The sequence below is a fragment of the Molothrus ater genome, chromosome 3 (genome assembly GCF_012460135.2).
Source record: "Molothrus ater isolate BHLD 08-10-18 breed brown headed cowbird chromosome 3, BPBGC_Mater_1.1, whole genome shotgun sequence".
In the NCBI taxonomy this organism is placed as follows: domain Eukaryota; kingdom Metazoa; phylum Chordata; class Aves; order Passeriformes; family Icteridae; genus Molothrus; species Molothrus ater.
In genome coordinates this window covers 92,210,237-92,235,721 of record NC_050480.2, presented here as the reverse complement: position 1 = coordinate 92,235,721, position 25,485 = coordinate 92,210,237, and the positions used below count along the sequence as shown (strand labels likewise).

At 35.4% G+C, this 25,485-nt stretch overlaps 1 protein-coding gene across 1 annotated transcript in view; it reads left to right on the top strand.

Annotated features, from left to right (window-relative positions):
- Positions 1-25,485, top strand: part of BCKDHB (branched chain keto acid dehydrogenase E1 subunit beta) — a 111,214-nt gene that overhangs the window by 21,712 nt on the left and 64,017 nt on the right. Inside the window, exons 5-8 of the mRNA XM_036380876.2 lie at positions 672-827; positions 4,726-4,834; positions 11,600-11,697; positions 13,811-13,921. Coding sequence (XP_036236769.1) covers positions 672-827; positions 4,726-4,834; positions 11,600-11,697; positions 13,811-13,921 — 474 coding nt within the window. The remainder of the gene's footprint in view (positions 1-671; positions 828-4,725; positions 4,835-11,599; positions 11,698-13,810; positions 13,922-25,485) is intronic.

Here is a 25,485-nt window from a genome sequence, read left to right as displayed (position 1 = left end):
ATAAATTTGAGAGCGGTTAAAATAAATCTTACATCTGTTTAAACTACTCTTTTGTTAGCATTAGTACTTGGTTTGAATATGTAGTTTTTTGCAAATATAACCACAGCTGTATTACTAATATTTATGCATGCTTTAGGTAAACAGGCGTGAACTGCAAACAGTGCTAGTACTGTACTGTAAACAGTAAACTGTACCATGGCCAATTTGAAGGCTTATTAAATAATGGAAATTAAAGATCTGGTTTGAGGCAAATGTCTGTTTGTTTTAATTTTTGGTTTTGTGGCTGTGTTGGCTTCAGCAGCCATAAAGTCAACAGCCTATGTCTTCTGAACACAGACAATTTCTGCATACAGCTGCAGATGGCCATATGTCCACAGGACAAAGTACAGATCTGGATTGGGCTGATTGACAGTATAGAATGATGAAACAACTGTTTTATAAGGCTACCCCTGAGGCTTAGGCATCTAACTTGAACACAATAAATTATTGTTTATTTGCCTTGGAAAATGTTTGTCTTTGTGCTGACTTACAGTATTCCTTTGCTTCTAATTTCATCCTCTGAATCCCATGCATGGAACAGATGATGTAGTTACATTGCATGTACTGAAGTGTCTTGATGCATAACTAGAGGTATTGGACTGAATGTTACTTTTGTATATAAATCTTCCCAGATTGTTAATGAAGCAGCCAAATATCGTTACCGCTCTGGAGATCTGTTCAATTGTGGAAGCCTCACCATTAGAGCGCCGTGGGGCTGTGTGGGTCATGGTGCACTATATCACTCTCAAAGTCCAGAAGCCTTTTTTGCTCACTGTCCAGGAATAAAGGTATAATAGCTCTTATTTGATGAAGATTATTTTTTTTGTTTGTTTGTTTTATAATGGACCTGACTAGCAATGAGTCTGGGTGCAGAGGAGAAGAAGAGTAGATGTCAATCCATAACAAAATATCTGAATATGCTAATTAAAAACTATTAGAAAACTTAAACTCTGTTGAGTGTTTGAAAATTTATAGCCATTATTGAAGCAATCTTTAGTACACATAGCATTTTGTATTTGTCTGTTCTCTTGTGCTACAAACATACATTTTACATAGTTTTGTGTCCAGTATAATACAGAACCTAAAAACTAACAAAAAATACTACTTTCCTTTTAATTTTTTTAAAATTTCTGCATCTCTCTTAAGTGCATTATTGAAGTAATTTATATGAAAGACAGTGGTGGGCAGTAGGCACAAACTGAAGCACCAGAGGTGCTTTTTCTGAACATGAGGAAGTACAGATTGCCCAGAGAATTTGCAGTCTCCATTCTTGGAGGTACTCAGAATTTGTCTGCATGTGATTCCAGGCAATTGGATCTGGATGCCTCTGCTTGGTCAAGGGGATTGGAATAGATGACTCTCTGGAGGTCCTTGCCAAACTCAACTGCTTGGTGATTCTTGGAGTGAGAACTTCAGGCAAGCTTTCTGCCTGAGATGGTGGCTTCCCTTGAAGTGAAGACACCTAGTGCTTAGGTGGATAACTTTCCTAGAGAAAGGGAAGTGTAGGATATAATCATCTCAGACCAAGAGAATACTTTGTCAGGCTCTTCATTTTTTCCTGACCAAAGTTTTGTCTGTGAACTTATACTTCTGGGTTAGCTGGCATCCAGTCCATTGAGCAATGACTCAGGGCAGATTAATGTGGAAGATTTAAGCAGAACCAGTATTTGTATTCTAGAGACACATGTTCATTGTTTATCTGCTGTTTATACTGTTGTCTCTGTATGATTTTGGTGTCCTAAAGCTTCAGATATTACTCATCTATAGGGAGGCCATAGCCATTTTTCCTACTTGTTCTTCTCTTAAATAAAAAATCCTGTATTATTCACACTTTATTTCATTATATTTGAGGAATGGAATACATTTTTGTCTTTGGGTGTTCTTTATGGTATTTGAGGTCATCTTCTGAAGTTGAAAGTATTTCCTGATTATAGACAAAAGCAATCTACAAAGTCTTTTGCCAGGTTATTGAATCAAATGTTTTCTAGACGTTGTTTAAAACTAAAGTAGTTTAATATTGTATGAAAGCAAAACATAGCTCAGCTAATTAAAATACTGACTCCAGGTCCAGCTAATTTCTGCTGATCTTATAGGTCAATCTTAAATTTTTATATACTAAACCAAAGGATGAGGTTTAGTGGTCCACTCTGGTGATTAATACTCTTTCTGATTCATACCAGCTACCTAGACTGATGGCTAGTCTTATGAACAAGTTAGTAAGTCAGAATTTTATTTAGTCACTCCATGTAATATGATTTCTTTGTTCCCACCTCTGATCTTTGTGTTCGTTTTTCACTTTCTTTCACTTTTCCTTGGATAAAATGCTAAAGTAGGTTGCTACCACTAAGATATGTCATCTCAGTTAAAGGTAAAGGCACACTAATTCTGTGGACCTGATGGAGCAATCTACTAGCTTTTTGTGCACAGAGAAGTGTTTTAGACTATATCTTTTGAATAATATTGCTTTGTGAAAACAGTGTTGTTCTTTAATATTTTTTGCAAAGCTGTTTGTTGGTACAGTTCATAATGTTTCAAGATTGCAGGTATTTATGAATAACCCTGGCCCTTAAAATAGAAATCAAGAAGTTAAAATGAACTGGTGTTTCAGATGCATTTTCAAATGTCCCATATCTAAGCATACTTTCTCCATATTACAGGAGGAAAGTCAGTGTCTTACAAGCTGAGAAGGGTAAGGTTTGATCTTTGAAAAGAGTGGCTTTCAAAACAACCCTCTTATTAAACTTTGTGAGAAGTTTCTGGCTTTTTATTTTATGTTTTTCTTAAGTGGCAGGTAGAATTTGGATTGCTCAAGCTAAGGGGAGTTTGTACAACTTTAGTTATTCAGTGGAAGGACTGTGGTCATTGGTACTTAGGCAAAGCTTATTGGGTACTGGATGATTGTATCCTCTGTCCACTGTTGTGAGGGTGTACATGGAAGACATTAATATTGATTCTCTGCATTCCCTTGTACGAATATCTTCTCTTATGGTTAGAAGCTTTCTTTTTCATTTCCAGCCTAAATTTGTTCTTGACTAGCTTGTATATTTAACTTATCTGCTCATTCATAGCCTAAAGCACTTGTACTCTCTTTAGTCTTCGTTTTGTTAGACTAAAGAAATCAAAGTATCAAAGAATCGTTAACAGTATCTGGAGCTCTTTTGACATCTGTTTCATTCATTTTCTTTTCAAAGGGTTGAAAGAATCATTAAGTATTCCAGCTGAGTTTCCAGCAGCGATTTTTACAATAGCACTAACAGTTCCTTGGCTATGTTACTTTTTTTTAGGACTTAACTGCATAGTATGCTAGTCATTTTTTGAGTAGATAATAAGTTCACATCTGAATTTCTACTCCTGAGTTCTAAATCTGTAACAAAAATGTAGACCTTAAGCATGTGACTTTAAATATATATTTTTCAGTTTGTTTTTGTGAACTGGGTCTTTTTAGTATCATCCTCTCTAGTGTAGTGACTTCCAGCTTTGGAATAGTCTTCATCACCATGTTCTGATTTAACATCGTAAATGAATAAGGTAAATAAAATCTGTCCTAAAAATGATTCATTCCTAAGCAGCTGTACTAGTGACATCCGTGGGTAATTTCCCATGTGCCTGTTACCAAATGCTTTGGTGAAATATTAATAAACTGCTTCTCCCTTGTTTAGAAAAATCACTTCTCAAGTTAATTTCATGTAATAGGAGATTTAGGTTGTGTTTTCACTCTTTTATATTATCTTTATATAAATAAATGATACTACTCTCAAAATATATTTTGAAGCCATGGCTGTAATTAAAATGTATTTTTTTTAACAAGTGCTAGAATTAATGTTTTCAGTGACTTCTAACTTCACAGCTATAAAAGTGTTTGCTGGTAGACTTCATGCTGCATGTTGCAGCTCTTTGAGGTCTCTGGGATGGAAATTAATTGGTTCTTTTGATTTGAGGGAATTTGGCTCTTGGGTTCTATTTTCATTTAAACTGCAATAATTTGGTAATTTTCTTTTCATAATTGAAATTCTCTTACGTCATCCAAAGTTAACTCTTCTGTTGGCAAATGAATTATACTGTTTCCTTCCAAGTATTTGGATTACATCTGGAGGCCTTAGGTTTTTTTTGCTTGATAATGATTTAAGGTATTTATTGATTGTTTATTTCCAAAATGAACAAATTTCAAGCTTCTACTGTAAGAAAAGAAAATCAGCTTTAAGTAACTATTTCATTTTGTAGCCTTCAAAACTATTCAGACTAAGTCTGAATACCTTTAGTGTCTGTTCTGATGAATTTTCACCCAAGTAATTGAGGATCATTCAGCTGCATTTTTTGTTGTACATCTACATTAATTTCACTAAGTTTATGTATATATGTATATTAATCTGACTGATATACTTCTGTTCCTTTTTACCTCAAATGTTACTGTTAAGATGTTAGTTCTACCTTATCTGAGCACAGTACCTTTGTATTTCAATCACATGTATAGAGGGGACTATTGAAGCCTCATCAGCGAACAAAATAAAATTCAAAATTTGGAGTGTGCTTTAATAATGAAGCACTGATGTCAATTCACTTTGTAAGAACAGCTCAATCTGTATGTAGATTTGTTTAAAGCAAATAATTGCTTAGTTTTAAGTATTATTGAGGAAGTTTCTAGCAGAATTGCTATTTTAACTAAACTATTTAAAAATATTTTTACAGGTTGTTATTCCAAGGAGTCCTCTGCAGGCCAAAGGACTGCTGCTCTCATGCATAGAGGACAAAAATCCATGCATATTCTTTGAACCTAAAATACTTTACAGAGCTGCAGGTAAAGATTTGTATGTTGTATTTTCCAGTAAAGCAGCAATGTTTGGGGTTTTTTGCACATATATATTAATAGCCTCAGCTAAAACAATGCTTCAGTAGAAGTCTTGACTTGTTTTGACTTCAGTAGGAGTCTTGACATTAGCTATGTAGTGGGATGAGTTTTTAGAGGAATTGTGAAAACTGAATAAATTCTTGAAGTTTGACTGCAAAGATAAACATTTACAGTCAGATTTATGTTCAATTATGCTCAATTAGCTTCAGAAGTGGAATGCTTTACAGTCTAAGATTAACAAAAGAAGTTGAACTAAGAGGTATTACTCTTCATCACATTCCAGTATAAATTTGGCAGAATTTAAACTGCTTTCTTGTGATAACTCTAAATACTAAAAAAAGATTCCAGATCAGTTTTTATTTTTCCAAAAGAACTGAGCCCCACCATCACCATTTTCTCAAAGTTTAAATTTCGTTGAAATGCCTAATTTCTAAAAATCTTCAAAATCTCCTCATTTAGATTTCAACCTTATTTGAAAGGAAATGTGATTGCCATTACTTTGTTTTTAGTCATAGTGAACTTTCTGATTCAGATTAGTTTAAACAACTCTCAGTTGCATGTAATGTATTGGAACAGTGGAAATTGACAATGATGGTGTTTGAATTGCTTCTAAAAATTACCTTGTTACTTCTTTGGACTAGAGAAACTTGACAGAACAGAAAACAGATTAAAAATTTTGCATGTGGAACAGGCAGAGAAATAGGATGAGGAACTGATAAAATAGAACAGAAGCCCTGACTTACCTGTAGCATTTCCCTGTCCTGTGGCTTTATGTGCGAACTCTGCTTGATCCATCAGTCCAGTTTATAAGTTGACTCTGTGTGGACTGTATTTGAGTGAGAGACAAAATGTTTCTGTTTTGCTTTGGACCTTTTAACAGCACTTTTCCATCAGTGCATCCATTTTGTAAGTAAATTTATCCTCTTCCTAGAGAGACAGTAATAAGGGAAAAATTTAGAAAACAGACATCAAAACTACAAAGAAATAGTAATATAACTCAGGATCAAATAGGATATTTACTGGTAAAACTGCTTATTTGCTTTTAAATTTAAAAAAAGCCCAGAAATCCCAATAGCAATGTAAATTTCAAAGTGCAGCTATTTTTAGCTATTTTAAGTTTCTCCTATTTTTAGTGGTGGGTGTGATATATTCATAGGGTTTTGCATTCCTTAAGTTCAGTGTGTTTTGAGGGCTTACTAAAATTCAACTGGAGGGCCTCTGTCCATTCATTTAGAGAAAGTAGTTTGAAAAATGAGCCTGAGTCTGAATCCTGTTAAACAAAGAAAAAAAATGAAGTGTTTTTAAAACAGGCCTTTATTTCTCCCTCTTCCCCCCATATTTACAAGTCACAAGTACAGACTGTAGAGTTAATAAAATACTTGCTTTTATATTGGCATGAAAGGCCGCGCATCAACATCACACAGCTTTCGAGAACATAGGGAGGTTTTTTGTGTTTGAGGAAATGACTTGTAAAGCAACTACTGGATCATTTATTGAATATAAATCAGGCTTGTGATGGAAATCTTGAGTAAAGATGTGCTGAAATAGTGTTTAATGTGATGTATGTGCTGGTCAGTAAGCAGCTACAGCATTGCTGTTGTTGGTAATTTCTGAAAGACAGTGATTTCCTCCTGCATTCTGATGGCTAATTTTCAGAGACTTTACCAATATTTTTTGTCTTAAAATTTCTAGGAACATCAGTTTAGTGGTGTAAGTTGAAATTTATATGTACAAATGTGCAAATATATGTACAATATGTGTAAATGTACATATAGTACATTTGCATCAACAAATGTTGCATATGTGCATATAACAGGGATGATTGTAACAGGTAACTTCTTTCATCTGCAAGGATATTTTATTATTTCTACAATGTAAATCAGGAATATTTTACTATTTGGAATGGTTTTCATGTTCTGTTTATTTTCACTGTGAACCTTTGTGTTATCATTAGTTTGTCATCTTTACTATCCTTTGTGGGTTGGGTCAGCTTGGACTGGAAGATGACTGCTGTCTGGGAGTTTCTCCTATAAAATTGATCTCTCTTAGAGTTCATTCTCCTGGCCACAGTCAGGGTTTCTGGTAATTCCACCATAGAAACCAGGTGGCCTGGTGAATTCAGAAATGCACTGGGGCCATCATGATTGATAAGATCAAGATGCAGCAGCAATGAGACACAAACCTGGTAAACAAGAATAAATAAATGGTGGAAAGAAGGGTTTTAAAAATGTGACTTTCTTGTGTTTCCTAAAGAAAATTTTTACAACACGCCATGTGAATATGTTGTTCTAGCAGGAGAAAGTTTCTGAATCTGTACAATTTTCTGACTTAGACAGTAAGCTTGAACTATGTATTTATTGTGCTTTTCATTAGTGTGTCAGAACAGTACAGGGTTTACTGAAGGCTGGGAACATGCAGGCTTTCCAAAACAAGAACACAAAATGGTATCAGTTGTCCTCTATTACTTAATTTATCTTTTTTTTTTTTCCTTTTTAGCATGGTATAATACTTCACCTAAGATTTGGGATCTCGTTGTTCCAGATGAAAATAAGTTTCTTTATTTCCATGATGATGGCTCAGTCATTGAATAATGAAATTATATTGCCCCTACCATAGCTTTTTTTTTTAGCTTCATGTGAATAGACATGTTTGTTCAGAGAGCTTTGTGACTGATGTTACAGTGGGTGTGTAGGGACTTCGTTGAAAAATTAAGGTGTTAAGGATGTTAATGAGAAAGAAGATTTTCTATCTGTAAAATTAATGTAGGCTTTTGAGCCTCATCATTTTCCTCTAATGGACTTTTCTTTCTTCCTATGAGGCCTCTAAATATTTGTCAGTGATCTTTTGTTCAGAGTTGTTGATATATTTGAAATTACAGTTGAAAAGAAACTCTAGGTGGGATAGTCTTTAAAAGACAGGGTATCGGTCCTTATTCAGGAAGCCTGAAGCTAATAATGCTTTGTTTAAAACAAGCAAGCAAAAAAATTAAACTAAAATAATGACAAAAATCCCATTTCACACACAGAATCACACACAGAAATTCTAGGTTGGAAGAGACCTTTAAGATCATCGAGTCCAACCCATGTTCTAATACCTCAACTAGATCATGGCACCAAGTGCCACATCCAGTCTTTTTTTAAACTCTTCGAGGGATGGTGACTCCACGACCTCCCTGGGTAGATGATTCCAGTATTTGACTACTCTTTCTGTAAAATACTTCCTCCTTATTTCTAGCTTGCATCTCCCTTGGCGCAGCTTGAGACTGTGTCCTCTTGTTCTGTCGGTTGTTGCCCGGAGAAAGAGACCGACCCCCAGCTCACCACAGCTACCCTTCACTCCATTCCAGCCACCAAAAATTTATAACCCTTCTCTGAGTGTTTCTGACAAGGTTTGTTTCTTGTCTTAGTCATATTTGTCTTCATGTATGTCTGCAAATTTTTTCTCCTTTTACTTTATCATCCCATCAGATAGTTTTACTGAAAGAAACACTCCCATATTCCCCATCCCCTTATGAATAAGTGGGACTGAGCAGGTTTGGTTCTTGTAACTGCAACTCTCAACCTTTGTGGTAAGGTCTGTCTCCCTGTGTGTCCTTCCTCATGGCTTTTCTCTCTTCCTGTTATCCCCTTTTATGTTATAAAGATCCCTGTCTAGACACCCTTCAAGTAGCAGATGCTTTCTTCTTTCACATAACCATACAAGTGTTTATCAGAAGTATTGTGTATGTTAATTTTCCTTCAATTATATTAGGAAGGAGCAAAGAAATGTAAACCTTTCTGAGTGAAAATCTAGTTAAATATGCAAGGACATGTGTGAAGAGAGAATTCTGTTGCTATTTAACTTAGGAGATCATAGTGTTATTGAAAGTGCTGTAGTGATGTCCCCCTAAATATCAGATACTAAGAAAATATCTGAATTAAAAAGGAAAAGGAGGCTTTGTTTTATAAAAAGTGTTAACACCCTGTGCAGTGTCAAGAGAACATAATGGTTATGAATCAAAGGAGAAGATGAGTCACATTGACATTATCAGGTTTAGACATCTTGTGGAGAACCTACTCTGATGTTTTCTGACCTTTTCAGTTTCATTTAATTGTACTATATATGACATTGGTGGTGTAGAAATAAATACAACTTGCATCAGTGGTTGTTATAGAGACAAGGCAGGTAAGATGAGAAAACATGTATTTTCTTTCTGCTGTTCAGACTGCTCCTTTAGAAAATGCAACAGATGTTGTAACCTCTTAAAATTGTCATGGCCCTTTTTCACTGATAATTACAACTTTTTGTTAATTGCTGTATTTGAAATCTGTGTTTGAAACATTTGATTTAAAATATTTGATTTCTTCAGTAATAGATGAACAGGCTGCTTTGTACGTAAACATTGTTATCCTGGATTAGATAATTATTATGAAAGAACATTAATAGAATAATTCCATGTTCTATTTTTCATCAGAATTAGTTGGGAAAGGAGTTTTTGCAAAGCAATCAAGAAAAGTCCTTCCAAATGGGACTTTCCTGTAAATTTTTGACAAGCTGAATTTTCCATTTAAAAATGTCAGGTATGATAGATGAGCTCATTTAATGAACATTTTAGTGCAGAATGGTTCAGCTATAGTAAGAAATTAGTTAATTTGTGTAACTGTATATTATATTTCCTTTCCTTACATGGATAAAACCATTGCACAGAGAAAAAGCTTTTATTTCTGTAGCTTGTACACCTTCTAGTTCTTCCTCTGGCTCATCCTCTCTTCAGAACCTTCTAATTCTTGTCAGTATCCTGGGTTTCCACTTGAAGGTCCTGTGGTATCTTTTTAAGTTTCTTGTTCTCCAGGTTTCATGTAGGTGACCATTCCATGACAAAGACAGTCATGCAATGCCAATTAGTGTAGTTGTGAGTTTGATTATCTTTCAGGATCTCTTTCTGTTGCCTGAGGGTTGTACAATGTGCAAAATTCATAGAAACCCGATCTGCCACTAATGTGCAGTGAGCAACTGCTGGATGTGCATTTCTTTCCCTTTCTTTCCCAGCCCTATATTTTTCTAGCCACTTGTCATTCAAAAAATTATTACAGAGCAGGATGCTTGTACTAGGTGATCTCCAGAGATCACTTCCTACCTCAGCCATTCTCTGGTTCTGTAATATATATGGTGTTTATAGATCATTATCAACAAGAAAAAAGAAAATTGTCTGCCAGGATTGAAAATTATTTGCTATTTTATTTTTTTGAAGTTACATTTGGAACTTGTAAGCCAGGAAGAAACCTAGGTCATTCTACTTGTGTTGTATTTACCATAACAGGGAAGGAAAAATACTAACCACTTCACTACTGCTATCACTCATGGAGATTGTTCATTGTTACTTCAAGAAGCAATTTTGTTCAGCAGGAGCTCAATAAGTATTTTATGAGCTATAAAATATGTTAACAAAAAAGGCAGAGTGTTTTCTTTATAAATTGTTTCTGTGTATTTAGAAGATTTATTTTTTTCTACTTATCACTAGAATATATTTCAAGAAGTATTATTTGGCTTGCTGATGCATAGACAAGTTCATCTTTAGATCAAAAGCAGTATTTCTTCTAAAATATTATATATGGATGTCTTTAATCATAGTTTTAGTCATTAAACCAGTCAATATATAGTGCATTGGAGCACTGATTCAAAACTAGCACAACTGACCTAACCTAACATTTTTCCAGCTCAATACTCGTAAATGAGTCTTGAATGGAGCTATGTTAAATGTCTTAGGAGAAGACAAGATGCCTAATTCTTGCCTTATCTCTTGAATTGTTGTGTATTTTTGGTGACTAGGTAACATTTTTTAAAGGAAAAATATTTAGACTTACTTAAAACTGCTATAATCAGAAGTTCTTGCTGACATTCCCTATGTAGGTTCTGAAAACTTTTTACCTCAATTTAAACATAAAACTGCAGAGCACCATATTTGGAGCATCAGGAGGATGCTGGGACAGATGGTCCTTCTTGTCTGAGTATTAATGTATACTTTCAAGACTCTTCTGATGATTACTAGAATAATCAAGAATTCTGATCAATTAGTGGTTACTTGAGTTTTTTAATCAACTGTAGCAGTGTCCATTTCCAAATCTGATGCTGACATTTTGACTGGATGTACGTCAGAACTTATTACTATCTTTTGCATGTGTCTATATGCATAATCTTGTTGTGGTATATAACAGAAATTTAACTCTACACTGAACATATTTGTAAGAGTCTGATTAAAAAGAATTTGAAGTGCAGCTAAACCTTTGAAATGAATGCTAATACTCAGTTATTTTGGTCTAATGCTAATAAAATTGCACAGTTGTTAGGGATGGAAGGGACCTCTGGAGATCATCCAGTCCAACCCCTCTGCCAAGGAGGGGTCACCTAGAACAGGTGAGACAGGAACACATCCAGGTGGGTTTTGAATTTCTCCAGAGAGGGAGACTCCACAACCTCCCTGGGCAGCCTTTTCAGTGCTCTGCCACCCTCAACATTAAGTTTTTCCTCATATTGAGGTGAAGCTTTTTCTGTTTTTGTTTATGGTCATTGCTCCTAATCCTGTCACTGGGCACCAGGAACATACTCAGTGAAATTTTAGTCTATTGTTTTAGATGGCTCTAACAGTGAAGAAAAATTTTACTGTATGTTTTTATGGGATAATATTGACTAATAAAGGAATCTAATACTTATTCTCCCCCATTTCTCTTTTTTCAGTGGAACAAGTTCCTGTAGAGCCCTACAACATTCCACTGTCTCAAGCTGAGGTGCTGCAGACGGGCAGTGATGTGACAATGGTTGCTTGGGGCACTCAGGTCAGTAACTCTCTTACAAGCTATTTGTCACCCAGCAAAGCCTGGGCTAGGGGGTAGGTGATGTTTGCATTCAAACTCAAGTGCCAGACATTAAAATGTGTGTATCTTCCATCACTATATGCTGGGGTGAATGTTTGCCAGTGTTTAAATTTCTATGAAACCTGTTTTTTGTTGTGTAAGTTTTTACCCATTTTTGGTTGAAGATGACTCTGGAAGTGTAGAACAGGTACCTGTGCATCAGGCTAATGATTTTTTTATGATTATGAAAATGATAGATTTAAGAATGGGGCAGTGAGATGTAACTCTGAGGAAGGTAGTGGGAAAGAAAAGTTCAAAATGGTATGCTGAAAGAAAAGTATAGATCTTCACTGCATGATTTAAAGAACCTTGGGTCCCTTTGTTGAAAGTTAAAAATCCATGGGGCATTTAATACAAGTAGGGATTGGTATAGGTTTGATTCTAACAGTTACATTTCAAAGCTGTTCAGGAACATCATTGGCAACGCTCCCCTGCTCCCCTGATGAAAATCTGCAAATACTGAAAAAGCTGTTAAGAAAATACACCTTCAATTCATCCAGAATTACAGAAAAGAAATTTGAGTCTAGTGTGGACTAATCAGAAGTTACTGTCTTCTTGGCCTAGTTGTATCTGAGAAGCTTTCAGAGGAGAGGATCTTACAACTTTTGTAACAAAAGGGTTTTGACTTAATCTCTGGGTTTGTGCTTTTTGTTGTTGTTGGGGTCTGTGTAGGATTTATTAATGCCCTCTGACCTTCAGGCAGCTGACACTGCCTGACCATGTCCAGGTTGCTAAATTTCTGTTGCCTTCAAGATGAAGATGACTTCATCCAAATTGATTAGTGGGGATGGTCCTTGGCTTCAACCTCTTAGCTAAGCCTAGGAGTTGCTTGATGGAGGTCATTTGCCACAATCCAAATCGTATTGTGAAATATTCTAACAGTAAAGAGAGCACCAGAGTTTATTGGCAACATCATATTGAAATTTTTCTACCCACATATCTCATGAGCAAATGCTTCTTGCTGAGGTATTGTGGAGGATAATCTGAGTTGTAACAGTTCTCATTTTCCATGTTGGAGCATGTGCTTGCAAATATTTGTTTTAGGGAAACCAATGCTTGAGATTCATTTTGCTGAAAAGTGTATTATAACCTAATGTCAAGATACAGTTTTGAATGTGTGGAGTATTACTTTCTTTTCTGTTCTTAGCATAATACACCTTATGTAAAGGATGGGTGTAGATGTGGATGATTTATATCTACTGTGATTCACTACTACTAAATAGGTACCTTGACTGGTGGATAGGCAATAATCTGTATTCCAGTTCAGTGATAGCCTCCTGCTAGAGAAGAATTTTTTGTTTTAGTAGAATGTTAATTGTAGTAATCAGGTAATGCAGCATTTGTATTGTTGGTGTTAAACTATGTGTTGGAAGAGCAATAAGTGCTTCTAATGTCGTGCTACTGCTATATGCTTTGACTGTGGGGATCAGGACTGGATATTTACAGGTTGTAGTAATCACTTTTTCTCCTAGCACTTCATAAGATAATGCTTTGGAGATGATCACTTGGCTATGTTTCAGTAAGTTAGAGCAGTTACTGGGGCTACTAGACCTGTTTCTTGGCTTTTTGGCTAAGATCAGATGTAGTGGAGTGCAGCATTTCTGAATGTATTTAATGCTTCTTGCAGGATTGCATGGGACTGCTACATTAAAATACATTACTCTGATGTATTTGGGTATTAGCTTAGTTACAATCCTAACAAAAATCTTCCAAAACTCATTCGAACTAATTAAAAAAAAATAGTGAGGACTTTTCACTGAAAACTGGTACTTTTCACTGAAAGACACTTCTTTAGAAAGCAAATTTTGTTCTCAGTGATTCTTCAGTGAATTGAGTTTTTGGAGTGGTGCTAAAATACTGGGAATAATTTGGTACTAAATAAGAATGCACTAAATACTAAATGGTTATTATTGAATAGAAACATCCCTGCTCAACGTGCAGGTGATGTGTTAAATTACTGCTTGTATTCCAGATGTATAATTTAGAGCAATTTGCATAATTCAGATTATTTGGTGATGATACATTGTTTTTTCAGGTACATGTCATTAAAGAGGTGGCAGCAATGGCTCAAGAAAAACTTGGTGTGTCCTGTGAAGTTATTGATCTGAGAACCATCTTACCATGGGATACAGAGACTGTTTGCAAGGTAAGGAAATGATACATATTAATTTAAAAACAACCTAGGTTGTTTTAAAAAGACCTATGTTTTTTTCTTTGTATATATTCTGTATTTTTGTTCTGTATCATAAATGCAGAGTACATGCACATTACATGGACCAGACATTTACTTTAGCATTGAAAGAGAATTATGTTTCAGGGCTCAAAATAATGTCAGAATACATGTTCTTTACTTTCAAGCAGAGGGTATGATTTAATCAGACTTCCACCTGAAAATTGCTTTTCCACAATTTCTTAGTCTTTGTCTTTCTGACATCCCTGCTGAGTTGGGAAAATCTTTATATTTTCTTTTTCTTGCTGTTTTACATTAAGATCTTCATCTAGTTATAGGTCTGCAGTAACGTGCCTTAGTGCTGTTTATCTGTATTTTTAGAAATAAATGTTTTGATTTAAGGTATATGAATTCTTGAGTTGGGGAGAAAAAGCAGCATTTATTCTTCTCAGACTACCTAGTTTGAAATTCCTGGGTACTGGAAAGTCCTTTTCTTCTTTGTGGAAGTCTTTGATGTCACTAACAGAACACTTACTGCTTCTGCTAGAGCTGAGAGTTTCCTTAATCTGGCAAATCCACAGCCCTGCAGGACCACGGCTAACAACTCCTTGGGTCCTAATTCAAGCTGGGTTGACTTGCTCATTTTATGCTCCTGAACAAATTATTCAGAAGATTGAGAGATGTCTGCAGCTTTCTTAACTCAGGCCTAGTAACTGTAGTGTACTGAGTTAACCACAGGGATGAGAGCAGCCATGGGCTTGGAAAAAGGTGTGTGATTCCATCAAATACTTTCTCTGCCTGCAGTTTCTAATTTAAGGCAATATGGTGTCATGTACAGCTAACTCAGATTGTACAGATGTTTAAATAGGGCAGATCAGGCACAAATCTGACTCTATATAGTTGGAATACCTTAATTGTGTAGATGAGTGCTCTGTCATCCTGTGTTTGCTCAGTAAGGGCCTTGCTTCTGGTCAGGTAACATATAAACACATTAAGTATGATAAAGCGAAAGATGGGCCATTGGTCTGCTACTCTATGGCAAAGCTTGTATTTCTCCTCAGTTCTATTTATCTGAGGGGCTGCCAGTGGGATGGGATGGAATAGATTATGGGAGGAAAGATCCATGTTGTGCATTTGCTATTGGCAGCGTTCTGCTGTCTGGTTGTGGAAGTATTACAAATTGTGTACTTATATGTGTAGCTATGAGTTGCCTCATAAAATTTGATCTTCTTCATTGAAGTGTTTTCATTTTTTGTTTGAAGTGTATTTCTTGTTACTTGGATATACTTTCTAACTGTAAAAAATGAAATGTGTTGAGTTATGTGTCATCAATATGAAGTGAAATTTTGGCCATAATAAATCCTTTACAATCTCTTCTGGACAAGTAAAATGATTTTTTTTTTTGATAATTCTTTTTTCCTTCTTTGAAGATTTGAGCTGTCATTCTTTGAAAACAGTATCTCTTTGAAAGAGCAATTAAATCTGTTTTGTTGGGTTGGACTTGCACTGAAACACCATCAGGAAAAAATGTAGCTGTGCAGAGGAAGTGCAGAGTTTTAGTTGTTCAATATTTTACAAATATGATCTTTAAATTTGGATACTCCATGAAGATTTTTGGCTCATGTTCTGTCCTGAACATCTTTTAAGGTAACTGTAGCATAAATAAAAGTACCATAGAATGGTTTGGGTCCAAAAGGACTTTAAAGATCATGTAGTTTCAACTCCCCTGACATAGACAGGGACATCTTTTATTAGATCAGGTTGCTCAGAGTCCCAATCCAGGCTGGCCTTGAACTTTCAGGGCTGGGACATCCACAGCTTCTCTGGGCAGCTTGTTGAGTGCCTCACTGCCCTTGCAATGAAGGTGGTTTTTTTCCCCTAATATCTAATCTAACACTTCTCTCAGTTTGAAGTTCTTCCCCCTTGTTCTGTCACTACATGCTCTTGTAGAAAGTCTCTCTCCATCTTTATTGTAGGCTCCCTTCAGATACAGGAAGGCTGCAATTAGGTCACCCCAAAACCTTCTCTTTTCCAGGCTGAACAATCCCAATTCTTAGTGTTTCCTTGTAGGAGAGCTTTCCCATATCTCTAAAAGATGGAATAGATGGACCTGTTGTTTTAAATCTGTTAATATGTTTACTATTAAGAATTAAGAGAATCATTTTAAAAAAAGTATAGTGCCTGTTGGCTAGGCAGTTCAGCTGTTTATTATAATAAATACCAAACAGTAAATGTTTTTAGTTAGCATTGCTGTTATGTTAGTTTGGCTGTATGCTGGCTGGTCTGATGGGAGAAATATTCTCTTCTTCTTTAGATCTTGTCTGTTTTGCTCAGCTGAAAATAATTTGTGGTTTGCATTTGTGCATTAGTTGGTTGCATTATGTAACACTGAAACTTTTTAATTTAATTTGCATCCTGGACAGTTTTTAAGGTAATTACTTGTGTAAACAGATGAATGGAACCACAGTTCTAGCTGCTTGCTCTAGTCTCATCCCAAGAGGAATTGCTTGTGGCAGCTGTTGTAGTCGACAGTGGCTTACAGCATCAGTTTGGGTAACGTGACTTGTTATTCCTGTCCTGAGATGCCAGGGTCAAGGTCCGAAAGATGAATAGAAAAGTTGGCCATTCCAGAGAGTCCTCAGCTGTCCATTGGTCTGCTTATGTTCTCTCTGTGAGCTCTTAAATGATAATGGAATTACTTTTACTCCAGTCCAACCAATAAGCAAATTATCAGCTGTTACAGGTCTGACTGTTTGTTGCTGACTATTACTTGTGTCAGCATTCATAAACATCAAGCCAGTTTTTTGTTTTTCCTTGTCTCACATGTGTGTTTGAAATGTGTCTGTTGTCTGTCCTGTTGGATGCAGATGGTGGTGCACATAATATGCTGTAACCTTATTGCTCTTCTGCTGGTGCTGGAATGCATGGTCCATGGTTGATGGGACTTCTATGTGGTGTTGGAGACCAGGACTTTGGGTTTGGCTGTAAAAATACATCCCTCAGTTTCACTGCTGGGAGTGGTGTCCTTTATGATCAGTAAAGGCTCTCATTTTAGTCTTAGCTGGAAATACATGCAACTTTAATTTGACAGCTGTGGTGTAGCCATGAAGAGGGATGGGCTGAAACTGTTAGTGCTTTGGAGATGAGCACTAATATGTAGATTTTCACTGCAAATCTAACTGGTCTGCTTTTTGTAGCTTTTTCAATACAGAAAATTATGTCCTCAAAATGCATATTTCCTAGAACTATGAGAAGTTGTACTTCACAACTGCCAGCAGAGGCCTCTTCTAGCCAAGTTAAGCATCTGTTTGACTTTGCATTGCTCCTATGAGCGCGTTTGTGAATAAATATCTCTGAGAGAAACATAAATAAACATAAAGAATAAATACAGTGAGCATAAATAAAAATTGCTGCCTTATTTTACTGATATTTTCTTTGCATTTTTAAGATTTTGAGATTCTTCTCAGTTTTGAAATAGGTTAGCATTTGTCATCTGCATGAGGAGATGAGCTTGCACCTGCCTGGAGCAGGCTACCATGGACTTCTAATGGATCCCAGCAGTTATTGAAACTTTTTTTGGTGCAATTCTTGGAATAGGTCAACATGCAAACAGGGGCTAGATTTTTCTTTTGTTGTTCTTCAGATGTCTAAGAAGGAGAAATGAAAGAGAAATGAAGTTACAGCAGCTCATAAGGCTATTCTAGAGAAAGGATACTTCCACAACTACATCAGCAGTCTGTTTTTTTCATGAGATAAATTGGCCTCTGGAAATGTCATGGTTTAAAAGTTTGGCCTTTTTAAAGAAAAGGGAAACTGTAATTTTCCTAAAGTTAGGTGAGGCAAATTGAACTCTAATTTTGCACCTGAGAAATGACACCTGCTGCTGACATAAAGGACATAAGTAGTTGGGGCTGTTTAAAAAATATCCGACATTTTTACTAGGATAAAAGTAAAGAATCTGTGTGTTTGGCATACATTTCTGTACATTAAAATGCACACTGATCTGTAATCTTTCTAAGGACTTTCGTAAGAAAAATGGGGTAGATTGTACAGATTGTACATGCACAGGTTTCCCAGGATATTGCTTCTGAATGAAAAATGGAGCAAAAGCAAACATGTGCTTTTTCCCTGCAGGATTAAAAGTAAACTCAGCATCAACTCCCAATATGTAGCTGTATAAACCAGCTTAAAAAGTTTTGTTATGTGTCAAAAAATTGACACAAGCTTGTTCAAAGACTATGTGCTGCCTTAGCTGCTTCCTTAGGAAGTGTAACAGCAAAGGCTGTCCTTAGATTACTGAGCATCTTGTCTATGTATGAGTTTTCAAAGCACAATGTTATTGTGGTCAGTGAGAAATTTGTTAGATCTTTTGTTTACTTTGACAATCTTCACTGATTTCTGACTATAGCTCTTGTCTTATTCACTAGGATTGGAGTATAAGTGGTAAGCAGTTATAACTCAAAAAGAGGTGAGCTAGCTGTCCATAGATTTGATATTTTTTTTACTTTTTTGAGGGAGAGAATGCTTTCCCTGTGCTTATTCTGACATCATCCTGTATCTGTGTATTTTATTCATGTGGATCAGGAGTGATTTTTTTCCCATTATACCTTCACCTGTAAACATGAATGCATGAAATTAATGTGTTTCTCAACATATCCTGCTGATAAAGAAGCCTTAAATGCTCTGCTGACTCCTCAGCTGTTGCATGTGCATGCAGACATCTGGATTTAGTGCAGCCACAGCAAAGATGTCAGTTCCTAATCCAGACAGATAACCCTTTTCCACTACTTGATTGATTAGCTGTGTTATTATTGAAAGAATAAGCTGCCATGAAGGACACTGCTCAGAAAACTGAAACATGAGTGATATATGAAATGTCTATAAAATTAGTTATTTATAAGCCACAAAACTGTTTCAAAGCACTTTTTCTCCCTTTCAGAAATGAAATTTTCAAACAGAAGTTTTATTTCCTTCACTATACTTAACAGATTTGCTTGGACACTTTGAATAGATTAGGCTGTGTGGACTTTCCTGTGTATGAACTGCTGGGTGGTGTGGTATTGATTAAAAAGTCCATGGCACACTTCCCAGTGCTTCATTGGTCACATTCAGGGTAAAATTCTGTAGGTGTAGTGTTTTTTATACTGAAAAATATGTGTTACTGGAAGTAGGAAATCTAGCTCAGGATTAAGTACTCATTAAAGGATTGTGCAAGTTACTGTAGCTTTTTCACCCTGCACTGAGGCAAGAATGTTAATTTAAATGTTGAACCGATCAGTAGCAATCTGCCATTTTAACTGTGCAAGTGAAAATTTGCAAATGCACTTTTTTACCTTTTTGAATTATTTAGAAGGCAAGTATTTGCCATGCACAATGATACCGAATTAGTCATCTTAACTGTCTCTAAATGGTTACTACCTTAGTGCAAAGAAATGTTGAGAATAGTAATTCAGAATTTGCTTCTTTAGGACCCTATGCTACAATCAAGTGAAGGCATGTATGTAGTTCCGGGCACTCCGTGTTACTTTACTCCTCTTCAGGAAGGATTCTGCAGACCCCCTCATGGAGGTCAGCAAAAATGCTTGTCAGGCACCAAACACATCTGCTACTCATTGGAAAGAGCAAATCTGAGCAAAAGAAATACAGAGTTCCACAGAGGGAACCAGGGGGTAATACAGATTGAGCAAACTCTGTGCCTGTTTTTCATCGAGGCTCTTGATGGGAGCTTTTGTTTCCAGCATGTATTGAAGCATTATCCTTAATGCACAAGTGGCATTTTTGTCAGATGTCATCAGTGAATAATTTTCAGTAGTACATCTTTCATGTCCTATACTTAATAGGCAGCATGTCCTAGCAGACCTATAGGTCTACCAGCTTGTTCCATTCCTTTAAGTTTACTTCATCTATTTGGACTGTGAATAAAAGGAAAATCAAGATCAGCAACCCTGATGTGGGTTTTTTATGCATTAACTACACTCACCAGGCATTGAACTGTACAATTGTAGCACAGGTATCCTGGGATCAGATTTATGTTTCTTGGCTATCTGTTCTTGATCTTTTGCCATTTTACATGTTGCTCCTTGGATTTCTTATTGAATGGATCTTGCACCTATAAAATATGATTAAAGTTGTACTGCTTGCATGATGACAGTTAATTTTGTCACGGTTTCCATAAGAAACTTGTGTCTTTTGGTCTTGTAGTTTCAGGTTACTAGAGCGTGCTGTGGACTGTTGCTTGGCTTCCAGAAGCAGAATGCTGGAGCCATACTTGGAGGCAGGCATTTTTAAAGTTACGAGAATATATACAGAACCATTTTAGAAACTAATTATTCATATCTTTGTTTATGTTTTAAGAAAACTTTGAAGCAAAAAGTTCTTGTTTTCTTTGAAACAAAAAATTCTTGTTTTTTGTTCCTACGCATCTTGAATTTTAAGGGATGTACCTGAGTGCCAAGGTGTTTGTCTATATATAATTCTGTTTTCTCCTTTCTCCCTCCCAATATAAAAATAGTTCTCAGTCGTTTTGCCTATATATTGACAAGTGATATGTGAGAAAGAGTCTGATTAGAAAAAAGCATAGGTAGAGTTTCTGATTAGAAAAAAGCATATGTTAGTTTCTCTTAACATATAGTGCTGATGATACTGTCCATCAGTTCTTCATCAAACCTTTTCCCTTTTGCTCACGTTATGTATTGCAACGTTCAGATTTAAAGGCACTTATGCAAATAAATGGGTAGTGGTACAGAGTCTATGGTTAGAAGCTATTTTATGGCTCCAGTATGTGCATTTATTTTTTCCTTGCAAGTGGTGCTGATTGAATTCTAATGGAAGTTGGGATGAAGTTCTGTGATGGTGATTATAGATGAATCATTCTTCCACAGACATAATTATTGCTTCTCTACAGTATTGCCTTTCTTTAAATGTCTGTAGCTATTTATCTTGCCATTATCACTTAGTTGAGCCAGCTCAACTAGACTACTACCTGCTCTTTTAGACTACTTTTTTTTAGGATTCACATGCTGTAGATTCTTCATGTTTGTGCTTTATTAACCTTTACCCCATGAGAATGAAGTTTTAAGTATTTCTACAATAATTTTGTACTTCTAAAGATAATATTGAAATTCATCATGCCAAGATTTAACCTACTTTTTACTGAATTATTGTCTAACAATATGCATTTATTAATAGCACAGTGCATTGTATTTAGCCTCTTGTAAGTATTTTTATGTTCACAGTGAAGGCAATCTGAAATGCTTATAATAAAAGCATTGACTACAGAGATTTTCAAAGGTAAATATACTTAGAATTTTTTTATAGGAAGGCTTTATTTTTCTTTAAGATATATATACTCAGATATTTTCCAAAGGTCTTAGAGCTATACTTGGTATTACTTGGCTTTCATTATGCTGCTACCTTCTCTGATACTACTAATGTGGAACTGGACAAATATTTCCTAACCCTCTCATCTTTGTTTTGTGTTCAAGAGTCTGTACTTAAAGATTGCTTTCATTTTTTGTCTGCCACACAACAGTGTTCAGCACAGTCAATTTGTGATTGGGTTTCTTCTAAATAAACTCAGTCTATTCAAGAATAACTTTTTCTTTCAAGCTGTTATGGAGTACTCCTAAAATACCTCAAATCTCTTGAAATTGTTTTGGGCTGTTTAATTCTGCTCCCTGCAATCTGGTGGGCTGAACTAATGCATGAAATCCTGAATATCTGATTACTTTATTGACTCCTTATGATAGAACAGTTACTGTCTTGTTATATGTATTATAACTTCTTGTTATATAATTTTTGATAGCTCTGAGGTACATTAAGACCTTTACCATACTGAAATGTTTGAAATTCTGGTTATATGTTAATGAGTCTTCTACTACTGTTTTTATCATATGGAGGTTGAAGTAATCTGAAGACCTTGCAATTTGCTTACTTTTCCTATGTATGTAATTTGCATTGTCCTGAAATTTATGATATTTCACTTCATAATACAATAGAATAGACAAAATTTACTTGGGCTCGGTGGACATTTTACTTTTGCATGTGGATATAGAAAACAAAAAAATTGTTTTGTAATGTCACAAAAAATGTCCTAGAATGAGATGCATGTATTTAATTATTGCATAGTTATCTAGTGGTTTAACATGGAAAAAAAAAACATGTCTGCATTTTTTTTTTCTCTCCAGAAACAAATTAGACTAATTTCATTTTCTTAGGTTTTTGTTTGCAAAATATGCTTTTGATATGTAAAGCTGTTACGGCAGAAATTGTTTCACTTGATGTGCAGTTTTGAGAATCCTAAACTTTGTGTGTTTCAAAGTTTTTGAGAACTTTAACATAAAAGGAAAATATAAACCAAAATAATTAATTATATTTTTCTGTGATACTGCATTTTAGCAGTGTACTTTAGCAGCTTTTCCCTCTCATCTGTGATTTCCGTTCAATTGTTGTATAGATCTAACCCTACAGAACTCACAAGCTGCCTGTTGTGCAGAGTATTCTTTTTCAGACAACACATGGCAATTTCAAGGGACAGAGACTAACTTTTACTCTTAGTCTCTTCTGCTTGAAATTTTGCTCCCGGCTAAACTACATTTAGATTGTTGGTGTTTGTATGGTGGATACAGCAAATGATTAATAATGCTGTGACACCATGTTGCTTCATCTCTTGGAAGATGCTCATCTAATTTACCTTTAATATCAGCCCTTTAAGATCTCTGGGGATCTTTGCACCTGTTTTTTACTGGCATCTGAGCATATTCTGTTTTCTGTGCTGAAAAAGAGAAAAGCTTTGCTCTTACTCACCTTGGTTCTTCTAGGCACTAAGGGAAAAAAAAAGGAAAAGAAGTATCTGATTACAGGGGTTGTCTTAGTCTCTCCCAGACACAAAGAGCAGGAGGAATGACTGTTGGAACATTTGCTACTGCTTTTGTTGCTCTCTTCTTCAGGTACCCTTTCGGTTCACAGAGATGTGTTACAACAGTTTCTAGTCTTTGTACTTGAAGTACAAACTAGTTAAAATGAGTAGCCAAGAGAAAGGAAGTGTTTTGAGCTGTGGCATGTATACATCATTGTTACTTTGAGAAGAATGGAAAAGACCAAGCCTTAGTGGTAGGAAATGCAGGATGGACCAGTGACATCTGAGAAAAAGCAGGAGATTCCACTGGCAGTGCTAGAATGTTGTCATTTGCTTGATTCATGTCCTGTTCTTCTACCCATGACTTGACTAAGAGCTACCCATCTGTAGTACTGCAAGTGGTGCGATTTTACTTACTGCATAATGAATCTCACTACAGTGCTAAATCTGCTGGGAAATTGGGTATTCTCTGCTTTTTGTGAATATTAGTACAAAATAAATTTCCTTTACTATCTTGACATTGTTCTTCCCTACTTTTCTACTTGTGTGATTATTCTGCAAATGCTTTTGCCATTAATCAACCTAGTAGCTTGTGAGCTGGCGTTATATAGTTATTTTGCCAATTTATTTAATTTAAAATAAGAGATTTTATTCATAAAGTTATAAAAAGTCTTTAGGGGGAACTAGTTCAGACTGATTTTTCATCTCATTGGTGAGAGAATATGAAGAATAACATATAAGAAAAGCAGTCAGAAATTAATAAAGTACTGGAAGGTCTTAATCTGAAACAATCTAAACTAACTATGTTAAACATAAGAATAATCTTCAAAATTTTTTCAAATGTGTGGTGTGAGGGGAATTGTTCATTCAGCCTACTGAGGAAGCTGTCAGCATAATGAATGCTTGCCATGATATAAGTTTAAGATTATGCAATTAATTCATTTTTTCCATTTGATTCATATGTGAGGTATTTATTAACTTGCCTAAGCAGTATTCTGTTTAAACTGTAGTCACACTACTTGGATCAGCAGTGAAGTGTGCTGTAAATTGGAACTGTGCTTTGGTTTGTGTCTTGTAGCTTAAGACTTAACAAAAGTTTACAGAGAATGCTAATCAAATTTTCTAGATGAGAAAAAGAGGAAGTGGTAATTTAATACCACTTGGTTACTGTATAATGATTGTGCTATAAATGTGCATTCTAATTTCTCTGTCCAGCTGAGAACCCCCATATTGCCAGTTTTAATAAGTTTCGTGATCTGCACATGACAAAACTGTAAAATCACTCTTTTGGCATGTGGTCAACACGTTACCAATAAGTACCAATCTGTACTATATTATCACATCTGGCACTTGTGGTGCCTTTTTTGACATGCTCCCTAGACTTTGAAATTTACAACAGTGCTGTGTTTGGAAGCTTACAGATTTCTTAAGGAAGAAGGACATATATGGCTTTGCTGCAAAAGGGGAATCAGTTTTGAGTTTAAAGAGCAAGTGGCATCTATTTTTTATTTGCCATTAAACTGGTATGTTACTTTAGTAATAAAGGGAAAAATTGATTTGTTAAAACTTTTTCAAAGTTTTAAAACATTTCTCTTAAAAATTTCAATTTTAAAATTAAATTTAGAAGATGTGTGTTTTCTATCTGCTTTTTCTTATAGGGACAATGGTGTTGAGGGGAAAAAAATTTGGGTTATTAAGCTCAGCAGTGGGACCTAGTTTTCACATGTTAATATGGAACCATTTGCAATATGATGGGAAAAAATGTTGCACTTTAACAAGCCCATTTAAACAATTAATTTCTGATTACCAGCTATGGTGTTTTGCTGACATTAGAAAATTGTCTTGATACTGTCATTTTTTTGGCTAAGAGCTCAGTGATGTTTTAAATAATAGATTGGCTAGGGAAAGATGTGATTTTTGGATCTTAAAACACTGTCAGCAGTTTGTGGTAATACAGTTTTATTTTCCAGTGAAAGAAAATGAATCTTTCAGAGTGATCTGTCTGCATAGTCACTTGTAAATTGTCCTTTCTACTGGACAATCAAAATATATTTGAAATAGTTAATGCATATGTTACTGGGTATGTATGTGTCTAGATTTAAAGTATCATCTTGATGATCTAGACATCTAAGTATCATCAGGATTGATGTATCTATGTTGAAGTTAAACCTGAAAAAATTTGGCTGTTATATCTAATTGCATAGATGTAATACTGAAGTGTTTCAAAGTGTAGAGATTTTCTAAGGCAATTACTTGGGGTAATTGAAAAGCTAATATATGGACCCTTTCTTGTTTCAGAAATTACTCAGTAGCACACTGGGATTTGCTTAATAGAAAAGATAAATTTAGCTATATATTTTTTTTCACTGTGACATCAGAAGTTCTCACATATTTAGTATAATTGTAACTTGTTTTGCTCAAGTCATCAGCATAAATTTTCTGACCTGTATCACACTAGAATAAAATACCTTTTTTTACCTTTTTTTTGTTGGGAAAAAGTCAAAATAAAGGTTTGTAGAAGACTCACATTCCCCCTCTCTCCTGTATTAATTTAGTATTTATTTCATTATCACCTAAAGTAATATCAGAACTGACACAATTGAGGATCTGATGATTCAGCAAAGTACAGAGGAAGCTGCTGATGTGATGAAGTTTTGAGCTTTCACCATCTGTGTTCTAAAGG